Here is a 10,186-nt window from a genome sequence, read left to right as displayed (position 1 = left end):
AAAAAAAAAAAAAAAAAAAGAGTTATTAAAATCTAAGTCAATTCTTGATACTTTTGCTAGGAAGTAAGAAAAAAAAGAGAGAGAGAGAGAGTGGTCCATCCAACTCTAAAAAAAGACTGGTGAATAGCTAAATTAAATACCAATATTACCCTCAATAACCTCACAATTTTCAAACATAGCAAGCATTGCTAAAAAGCCTAAAAACTCAAACAAAGTATAAACCAACCACACATCATGAGACAGACATGTGAAAAGAAATAAAAATATCTAATTCGGTGACATCTTTTGTATTAATAAGACTTCAAACACAAACTAGAATAAATGAAAAAGTGGATTTTGATTAGTTAACGTACTAATTACTTAATTAGTTTTCACTAATCCAAACAAAACCCTTCTTCCCCGCGCTGTGTCTTTCTTTTTTTTTTACTTTCCCCTTTCTCTCTCTCTCTCTCTCTCTCCATTATCTCTCTGTTCTCAAAGAAGAAGAAGGAGAGGACAATGCCAGTTTCTGCAGAGCCTTCTTCGACGACAATAGGTCAACACATCAAACTCCAACGACCTAGGAATCATCGAAACCTCCAACCCACCTCCACCGCCGACGAGCCTCTTCTCCCCAAACCTAGCAGCCGCGTCTGTAAATCCGCCATGTCTTCCTTTTTCCTCTTACCAACAACCAACGAAACCACCAGAAAGAAACCAAACGGTTTCACCCAAACGGCGTCGTTTCGTGCTCTCGGCTGCACAACCTCCGCATCTCAGCATGTTTCTGTCCCCGCTGTGATTCGATCTTCAGCAGATTGGGATGCGAATAGTAGTAATCACAAAATCAAGAAGACGAAGAAGAAGAAGAACAAGAACAAAGGTAACAGCAGCTACAATGGCGGCGGTTCGATTAAGATCTTGAGCGAGTCTACTAATAGTAGCAGCGTTGGTTGCGCGGCCATTCCTGATGTCTGGTGCGGACCTGGAGTTGGGTTTTCAACGGATGCGGTTGTCAGCGGCTCCGTTGAAACCGTCGAGTCAGATCCTCCGAGAAGGAATATTCCGGTGAGACGCAAAATCGATGGAGATAATAAAACCAGTCATAACCAACTCCAACAGAGAGAGGTTACTTTCACAATTTTCTAACTTTTATGCTTATGATAAAGTTTCCATTTTTATTATTCGTTTTTGTGCCTTCTATATGTTTAATTTGATTTTTTTTTTTTTTTTTTTTTTAATTTTGAGTATATAAATTTTGCTGAAATTTTTTTAGAGTTTATATATATAAATTAGTTGGAAAATGTTAGTTATAATATCTTGAGAATATTTGATTTGCCTCTATCTTTCTAGTTAGTTAGCATTAGGGTTTCTTTCGTCTTTTTCCTAACTAGTGTATGCTTTGTTCATCGGAATATATATACTCCCTCGTTTTTTGTTTTGTTATTATTATTCATTCAGTCGATCATTATGTGGAGTAAACTTAAGGTTATGTAGTAGTTTCAAGTGATGATGATATGAGGTTTTGATTTTTGTGTTTCTTTTTAGTCTTTAATTCAACTGTTATACATTGCAGGTTTCTTCTCTTCTTCCAATACGATCTCTCAATCAAGAATCCAATCCTTATTTCGATTCTGATTCGACCTTTTTGACATCGCGGGCTGAACAGAGTGATAGATATCATCGTCATCTACGTCAACCTTACTACCCTGATGGACTCGCTGAGGTTGAGTGTTTTTTTCTGTTTTTTTTACTAAGTTTTAAGGTTTTAGAGATCGTCATCGAGTTTGGGCAATGTTTCATTTAGTTGCAGATGATGATGCTGCAGAATGGTTTTGTAATGGGAGGGGTTGTAAGCTCATACGATCGCTTCCGTGACTTGAGGCTCAATGTCGATAACATGACATACGAGGTAACTATGGTGTCTGCTTTACAAAGTACAAGTATACAAGAAGCTGATTGATGATGTCTTTAGGTTTTTTGAGTGTGTGTTGTGATTTGTTTTGTGGTTTGGAAAACAGCAACTTTTGGAGCTTGGTGATAGAATTGGGTATGTGAAAACTGGACTTAATGAAAAACAAATCAAAAGCTGTCTACGGAAAGTCAAACCATTCCGTTTAGATACACCAGTTGAAGACAGAAAGTGCATCATCTGTCAAGTAAGTCCAGAGTTTGGTTTCATTGCTCTAGTCCATATTAGTTCTTTGTAGAACAAACTCATGTTTAGATTTGGTGCTAAAACAGATTTTTTTCTTAAGCAGTAGTAAATGTTCATGTGTATGTTTGTTTGACAGGACGAGTATGAGGTTAAGGACGAGGTAGGGAAATTAAAATGTGGGCACAGGTTCCATATCCACTGTGTGAAACAATGGCTAGTGAGGAAGAACTCTTGTCCTGTTTGTAAAACGATGCCGTACGTTAAGTCTTAGATTTAGAGAGGTATATCATCTCCTCCTGTGATGATGATTCCTCATTTTGTGATTGAAACCAATCACTATTTATTTATTTTTCTTTGAAAGAACCAAATCTTATGTAGATTATTTTGGGTTTTTTTTTTTTTTTTTAATTCATGATTGCTGTTTGAAACTTTTATATAACCTATGGAAAAGTCTCTCATGAGACATTGTGAACCCCACATCATTGCTTGTGGATTCGTTCATGTTTTGTTGGTGATAATTAGGTCGTCAACTACAAAAAATGTTAGGTAGATCTAGCATTATATGATCACATGAAATTGATGAGATTGTTACGTGCAAGTAACATCATGTTGATGTATCTATAGTGTAATCTACCTAAACATGAGGTTAGTTTAAACAAGTTAAATGTATAAATGAAATCTTTACCAGTCTGAAATGACTAGACATCAGTTCTTTACTACTTTGCTTTTGCTTTCCGAGTACAAAGCTCCCAAATATGTGAAGATAATGTATACATGAATGTGTGTACCTTCTTTTATATACAGAGAAACAAGAATCAACCCATTTGAAATCTCGGTTATCTCTTAACTCTCATCATGTTGCTGAAGAAATCGAGCAATCAAAGGATATACTTCGCTCCGTGCCTGAAGTGAGAATGAAATGAAAGGTTGAATACATAACCAATATGACTTGTAATAATAGAATGAAGAGTAAATGATCATTACATACCGTTCGACCAGAAAGCAGATCCTGGTGGCCATAATGTGGACCTCCAGGTGATCCCAAAACTTTGAAAGTAGCTAGATGTTCTGGAATCAGCTTTACAGTATCTGCTCACCAGATCAACACCATCGCACTGTTATGCATTACATCAATTAAGGAGAACAAAATTTTGAATTCGCGGTTAAATATGTTGTAGAGTAACTACCGTATACAGCATCAGGAGGGCAGACTATGTCCCAGTCTCCTGCAAGAGCTAAGATCGGCACATTGGTTTTGCTAATATGATCCTTGTAATAGAAAGTACCGGTTCTGTCACGCAGCCCACCTTGGTCCACCGCTGTTGTTAGTTGCAAGAGAAGCTTAACTGGTACTGTGGCTGTTTTGTTTCTCAGAATAACATTATCGTCAACGTCAATATGTCTAGTGTTAATAAATATGTGCAGAAGTTTGAGAAAGTAGTTTGTACTTACATAAGCTGTTCAAAACAAGCTTATCAATCATTTCGGGTTCCATCATTTGAGGAGCAGATATATTAGCGGTTAACCAGGACAAAGGATATGGAGGACGACACATTAGAGGGTGAGCCATGGCGAGCATTGTGTCAATCGGCATGATAGGCAGGTTAATAGCTTCTGCAGGCGCTTTCTGAAGCAAAACGACATTTTAAAATCACTTATCCAGTAACATTTTTTCCCTTTCTAGAGTGTAACAGTACGGTCAAATGAGTACTTACGATAGGTAATAGATACTTGAGGAGTGTTCCTGAGGATGAATAGTCAAATGTTGATGCAAGAGTGACGACAGAAGCTAACCCCGAATCCATTCCTTTAAAGCCTAGTGAAGAAACGTAATTAAGCCAAAATGTGACAATGACTTACATTTTAAACAAAGAAAAATATCAGTCTATATGATTTTATAAGAGAAGTTACCACATCTTGAGAGCATGGCGTATAACAAGATACCACCCATTGAGTGACCAACGGCGAGCAACTTGCCATCTTTAGGCTTGGTTTGAGTCCTCACATACTCCATCTGAGACCAACACATTATACAATTAGACATACATTGCTGTAACTGGGGGTGAGCAGGTGTCCTCCAAGTTTAAGAAGAATAAACAAGAAGTGTCACCTCACCGCAGAAGGAATATCTTCTTCAAGATAGTTATCAAAATCCCAATTGTAATGAGGGATAAGTTCAAACCGCTGCTTGAAATCTCCCACTCTCTTAGATAGACGGTCTTGCAGCCCGATGATCTTGGAACCTGCAGGTTCTTTCTCAGTAAATAGACAAAAGATTCTCTTCTCTGTTCTCAACAGAGCAAACCAAAACAGCAGTATAATAAAATGGTTAGAGAGAGGGGTAATGAATCATCAATCAACCTCCATCAAGAACATTTTCAAGTCTCTCGGATACATTTACGAGATTCTCCAATAGATTCGAGACTATCCACTGCTGGTTATCAAGATTTGTATCAACAGTTAGAGAACTCAACCCAGCTCCACGGAGCTCAAGTATCCATGTATCAAATCCAGAACCAGACATGTATCTTGCAAAGGAACACTACAAAATATGAATATCAAACTAAGACGTTCAGATTCAAGAAATACAAACTTGTGTTCCAAGAATCCATTTCAGTATATATACGCTATACAAAGCTCACACCTAGAAATAACTAAATCATAATCACAAAATATCACCTCAGGGGAAAGATCGTATGTAACAGCATTGGTCCCAATCCCAGACAATAGAAGCAAAGGATGTTTCCTCTTTGGTGCCTATAAGTGTATACAAATACGTATATAAGTACATCTACTATATAAGTACATGTCGCTATATAGATATGTCGGTACCTTTGGAGAAGGAAGATAACGCCAGAGAGCGACGCGCCAATCGGAGTTTGGAACAGTAACGTAGTGGAGTTCATCCGCCGTGCAGATATCATTCACCGTCGTCTTCGCGGCCGATGTGATCGTCGGAGTTGATGAGCCGACGACTCGGCCGAGTCGCACTGAGGAGAAGAAGCACCGAGAGTGACTGCGTAAAGAAGTGGCGGCGACAGAGGAAGTGAGGGAAGCTGAGCTTAACTCGAATCGGAGAGCATCCATAACCACCGCGAATCACCCACAAATGTCGCCGGAGATAAAACAAAACAACGCTTGTTTGGTTATTTATAGACGGTGGAAGATCTCTCACTGAGTCGTTGTCTGCTCAATTTCTATTTTTTTTTTGTGGTTTGAGTTTTTCAATTTAAATTCCGTTTGCCAAAAAATTAGAAAACGCAAAAATAATGACTAATTTTGTGAAATTAGATAAAACGTCGGCGCAATTTTATCCAAAAAATATAAAATATCCTTAAAGATTGTAAAATATTGTTCTTATCTTATGTTTTTTTTTGTCAATACGTTACTACACATTCGAATCCAGACGATGATGACACGTACGTACGACATCAGTAACTTTACTACGGAAGTTCTTAATTGGTTTGTATTTGTATCTTTGTTGTTTTCTGAAGTGTGTTACATAACTTATCCACAAAATCGATAACTTGTACATCTATAAAACCAAAGTATGGGCTGTTGACGTAGGTCACTGAAATTTTTGTAAATATAGCTCAACTTCGTTTAAGAACACGTATATTTTGTTTTGTGTCTCTCTCTATAGCAAGAAGATTAAGAACACATATATTTTGTTTTACAACATGTTGGTGCAGGATTTAGCACCCCCACATACCAAACTAAACCAGAAAGACAATTTGGTTATTTAACTGGGAATCCGGTTAAGTACTCATTTAGGTCATTTAAGCCCACTTCGGATAGAAGAAGCCCAGCCTCGAGGATGAAGAACCGACTTCCACTTCGCCCGGCGGCCAATCTAAGAAATAGAGTAACTTTCCTTATTTCAGTTCGTCTGATAAGGAAAGTTAATATATTGTGCGATTTATGAATATGTATAAAGGGGGAAGGACTTCTCCATTGTAAGACATCGATTATTGAATACAATTATTGACTTATCCTCTTGTTCTTAGCAATTGAAACCTTAATTCTTTTAATATCAAAGCTTAGATTAGTTTTCTAAGAGAGTTTACTTTACTGAATTTGTTTTCCCCCATAAACAAATTCATTGTGGAAATCCAGTTTCTACAATTGGCGCCGTCTGTGAGGATCGCAAATCGTCTCTAAAAGTTACTCTCTAAGAAAGACAATCACATCCGAAAAGTTCTCCGAAAAGTCCACGATAATGTCTTCACTCATCAGCGAAGTCACCGGCGCGAACCGTACCACCTCCAACACACCCGATGTCACGGGCATCGCACCTGCTCAAGACAACGTTGCAACACAGAGCGATGTATCAATAAGGCCGGCTATCGCCGTGTATGTTCGCCGCCTCGTCACCGAGTCAAGGAACATGACTAATGTCTCCTCCGAACTCCCACTTGAGGCCAGATCTGAAGGGGAGACCAGCCAGGAAGCAGGGCGAACTCGCGAAGAGACAACCAACCGCGACACGGAGCTCTCCGATGAACAACCAGGTGAGGAAGATGCACACGCCACGGAGCAGAAGCCCCGCGCACGAAACGGGAACCCCCCCCTGCTCGCACACAGTGGTCCAGAATCCGCAAGTCGTCTCCATGGAAGATTTCAAGATCCTGCTCGGCACCATGACGAAAGAGATCTACCAGATGAACTCCGAAACTAACCGAAGGGTTGACGCCGTCATAACTCAGACAACCCCATCGCAAATCTCTGCTGGACAGTCGCCCATACTCGGCACTGACGGTCTCACTCGTCGTCTCGACTTCTCGGACGTCCAATACGAACGGAGGAATCCTCCCCCTCAGACGACATCGAGTATTCGACCTACGAACCCAAGTTCACGTGTGCAAGAGAATTCGGCCGCCCCGGTCGCCCGCTTCACAAACGCGGAGTCTTGCCTCGAAATCAAAGAAATCAATACGCAGATCAGCGGTATGAACACGCTTCTTCATCGGGCCATTAGCACGGCTCCAGAAATCGACAGGATTGTCGAAGTGACCCGACAATCCCCTTTTACTCAACGGATCTTGCGAGCCACCATCCCAAACGTCAAGCTGAAACTCCCAACCTACCTGGGCGACAAAGACCCCATCCAATTCATGATGTCCTTCATGGCAACCATGACAAATGCACGATTCACCGAAGAACAGAGGGATGTTGGTTGTTGTCAGCTATTCGTCGATAGCCTCTCCGGCCCTGCCTTGGTGTGGTTCACAAAGCTCGAACCGAGTTCAATCGATAACTTCGACCAGTTGTCTACGGCTTTTCTTAAGCATTATCGAATTCTCATCGAATGAGGCGTGACAAGCTCAGACCTTTGGGAGATGACCCAGGAACCCGGCGAATCCATCGGCAGTTTCCTGAGCAGATTCAAGGAAAAGCTAACGCGCGTCACCGTCCCAGAGGATGCCGCAATGGCGGCCTTCAGAAAGGGGTTGATTCCCGGGTCGCCATTACGAAAGGATCTTAACATACGGGAGCCCAAGGACCTCGACGACGCACTACATCGAGCCTCCAGATTCACGCTCGACGAAGATGAAGACGTCCAATTAGCCGCAAAAACAATCGGGCAACCGTCGCACCCCCCTAAGGCTAAAAGCCAGGACGAGCACCACGAACCTCGCAAGCATCACGACCCCCAAGACCGAAAAAAGGGTGTCGTTCATGCGGTCTCCAAAGTGGAGGACCAAAACAAACAGCCATCCGACCCAAAGGAGTTGTACTGCGATTTCCACATGACCGCCGGCCACTCCACACACGAATGCGTCCATCTGAAGAATTTCCTGTACGGAAAGTATCTTTCCGGCGAAGTCGAAGCCACCTTTCAGCCGAAAAGCATTCGTGGAGGCAGAGGTCGCCGAGAGGATGGCGTGGTGGACGATCTAACGGCGGCCGCAGCGCCGGAGCAGGACGAGGCCACAACGGTCCGACCAACGGAGTTCAACAGCCGACTAACCAAGTACTGGCGAACCATCAAGAGGAGATGCTCCAAGCGGACGAGCTGCCTGGCCCACCCAAGCGACAGAGAGGGCAAAATCCTGAGCGGGCCAATTCTCCTGTCCGAGGATGAATAACCATGATACTTGGCCCACCAGAGGACTGCACAGACTCCGTCCGTGCACTAAAGAAGAGGGCGCGTCAAGTTTGCAGCCTTCAGGCAATCCCAAGCGAACCTCCACTTTGCTCGGACCCCATATCGTTTACTTCGGAAGACGCCAAGGGAATCCAACACCCCCATTTGGACCTTCTAGTCATTGAAGTCTCCATGGGCGATTTCGACGTTGAACGGGTTTTGGTCGACACAGGAAGTACCGTCAATGTAATATGTTGGCAAACGCTAGAAAAAATGGGTGTCACGCCGGAACAACTGAAACCCGAATCTCGCACACTGACGGGCTATGATGGGGTCGCCAAACTTTCGATGGGCGACGTAAAGCTGCAGGTGCGAGCCGGCGGATTGTCCCGGAAGACCAAGTTTGCAGTCATCGACGCGCCTCCAGTCTACAACGCCATTTTGGGGGTACCGTGGATATACGCGATGCAGGCCGTATTCCCAACCACCACGGGAATCTGCACACTTTATGGTGACCAGAGGGTAGCCCGAACTTGCTATATTATCGAGAAGAAGTAGAGGAAGACTGAAGACCCGTAGCAACTACAGAGCGGGGACCATCTTATCGGTCCCCATAAGCCGGAAAGAGATCGCCTCAAGTCTCCGGAGTGCCGAATCTTACAGGTGAACATTGATCCCTCCGACCCCTCACGAACTGTTGGCATCGGTGCCGAACTGGAGGAGCACATAAAGTCAAAGCTGATCGCTTTTCTGCAATCTCGGTCCTCTACATTCGCCTGGTCAACGAAGGACATGATCGGGATAGACCCCGATGTTATCTGCCACAAGCTCAACGTCGATCCGACATTCAGACCAGTAAGGCAGAAACGACGACGCCTGGGTCCAAATCGGGCCAAAGCAGTTCAGGACGAGGTCGAACGGCTGCTCAAAGCTGACCAGATAATGGAGGTCTAGTACCCTGACTAGCTGGCCAATCTAGTCGTGGTCAAAAAGAAGAACGGTAAATGGAGGGTATGCGTGAATTTCACCGATCTCAACAAAGCTTGCCCCAAGGATAGCTTTCCTTTGCCACACATAGACCATCTCGTCGAAGCCACGGCTGGAAACCAACTGCTCTCTTTCATGGATGCCTTCTCGGGTTACAACCACATCGCCATGAGTTCAACTGACCGCGAAAAAACGGCATTCATAACGGATAGGGGGACCTATTGTTATAAGGTTATGCCGTTCGGGCTAAAAAACGCTGGAGCAACCTACCAACGGCTGGTAAACATGATGTTTGCTAGTTTGCTTGGAAGAACCATGGAAGTCTACATCGACGATATGCTGGTTAAATCTTTGATCGTAGAGCAGCACATCGAGCATCTCGCTGAGTGTTTCGATATCTTGGATCATTTCCAGATGAAACTGAACGCAACGAAGTGTACATTCGGAGTCACTTCAGGTGAATTCTTGGGGTATATCGTCACTGAGCGTGGGATAGAAGCAAACCCTAAACAAATCGAGGCCATATTGGGATTACTGTTGCCGACCAACAAACGAGAAGTGCAACGCCTGACCGGCCGCATTGCAGCTTTAAATCGCTTCATTGCTCGATCGACAGATAAATGCCTCCCTTTCTACCAACTCCTCCGCGGAAATAAGGATATTCACTGGGACGAGGAATGCGAGGCCGCCTTCCAGCAATTGACGGAGTACTTGACTTGCCACCCTGTATTAGTCAAACCAGAAGATGGCGAAACACTGTACCTCTACGTCTCGGTCTCCAGTTCGGCTGTCAGCGGCGTGTTGGTTCGAGACGACCGCGGGGATCAAAAACCTATCTTCTATACGAGTAAAGCACTCAACGACGCGGAGTCACGATACCCCACGCTGGAGAAGCTCGCACTCGCAGTGATCACTGCCGCACGGAAGCTCCGACCCTATTTCCAGTCACATTCCGTCGTCGTGTTAACCGATCA

General features: G+C 43.4%; 2 protein-coding genes across 4 annotated transcripts; one reads left to right on the top strand and one right to left on the bottom strand.

Moving 5' to 3' along the window:
- LOC104702079 (probable E3 ubiquitin-protein ligase RHG1A) lies at positions 35-2,528 on the top strand. Of its 2 annotated transcripts, none has more exons than XM_010417895.2 (5): positions 35-1,107; positions 1,556-1,705; positions 1,793-1,891; positions 2,001-2,138; positions 2,274-2,528. In XM_010417895.2, exons 1-5 carry the CDS (start codon positions 499-501, stop codon positions 2,406-2,408), a joined length of 1,131 nt encoding a protein of 376 aa, XP_010416197.1. In that variant the 5' UTR covers positions 35-498; the 3' UTR covers positions 2,409-2,528. The 2 variants fall into 2 exon arrangements, with proteins under 2 accessions (XP_010416197.1, XP_010416196.1); XM_010417894.2 differs by having other exon boundaries at positions 36-1,107; positions 1,787-1,891.
- LOC104702080 lies at positions 2,784-5,361 on the bottom strand. 2 transcript variants are annotated; one of them, XM_010417896.2, is made up of 10 exons: positions 4,970-5,358; positions 4,817-4,894; positions 4,499-4,679; positions 4,253-4,380; positions 4,049-4,151; positions 3,853-3,953; positions 3,590-3,764; positions 3,325-3,495; positions 3,126-3,226; positions 2,784-3,040 (listed from the first exon to the last, which is right to left on the bottom strand). In XM_010417896.2, the coding sequence occupies exons 1-10, from the start codon at positions 5,222-5,224 to the stop codon at positions 2,981-2,983; spliced, it is 1,353 nt and encodes a 450-aa protein (XP_010416198.1). In that variant the 5' UTR covers positions 5,225-5,358; the 3' UTR covers positions 2,784-2,980. The 2 variants fall into 2 exon arrangements, with proteins under 2 accessions (XP_010416198.1, XP_010416199.1); XM_010417897.2 differs by lacking the exon at positions 2,784-3,040 and having other exon boundaries at positions 3,160-3,252; positions 4,970-5,361.

The sequence above is a fragment of the Camelina sativa genome, chromosome 7 (assembly GCF_000633955.1).
Source record: "Camelina sativa cultivar DH55 chromosome 7, Cs, whole genome shotgun sequence".
NCBI lineage: Eukaryota > Viridiplantae > Streptophyta > Magnoliopsida > Brassicales > Brassicaceae > Camelina > Camelina sativa.
Note: the sequence above shows the minus strand (reverse complement) of the source record. Positions and strands in the feature narration are given on the sequence as shown.

Bases quoted from the DNA above. Each gene is read 5' to 3' on its own strand.
- LOC104702079 (XM_010417894.2), top strand. From the start codon at position 499: ATGCCAGTTTCTGCAGAGCCTTCTTCGACGACAATAGGTCAACACATC. The intron at 1,108-1,555 runs GTTACTTTCACA...TATACATTGCAG, and splicing joins ACCAACTCCAACAGAGAGAG to GTTTCTTCTCTTCTTCCAAT. The intron at 2,139-2,273 runs GTAAGTCCAGAG...TTTGTTTGACAG, and splicing joins GAAAGTGCATCATCTGTCAA to GACGAGTATGAGGTTAAGGA.
- LOC104702080 (XM_010417896.2), bottom strand. From the start codon at position 5,224: ATGGATGCTCTCCGATTCGAGTTAAGCTCAGCTTCCCTCACTTCCTCT. The intron at 3,765-3,852 runs GTAAGTACTCAT...GTTTTGCTTCAG, and splicing joins TCAAGTATCTATTACCTATC to AAAGCGCCTGCAGAAGCTAT. The intron at 3,496-3,589 runs GTAAGTACAAAC...GAAACAAAACAG, and splicing joins GCTTGTTTTGAACAGCTTAT to CCACAGTACCAGTTAAGCTT.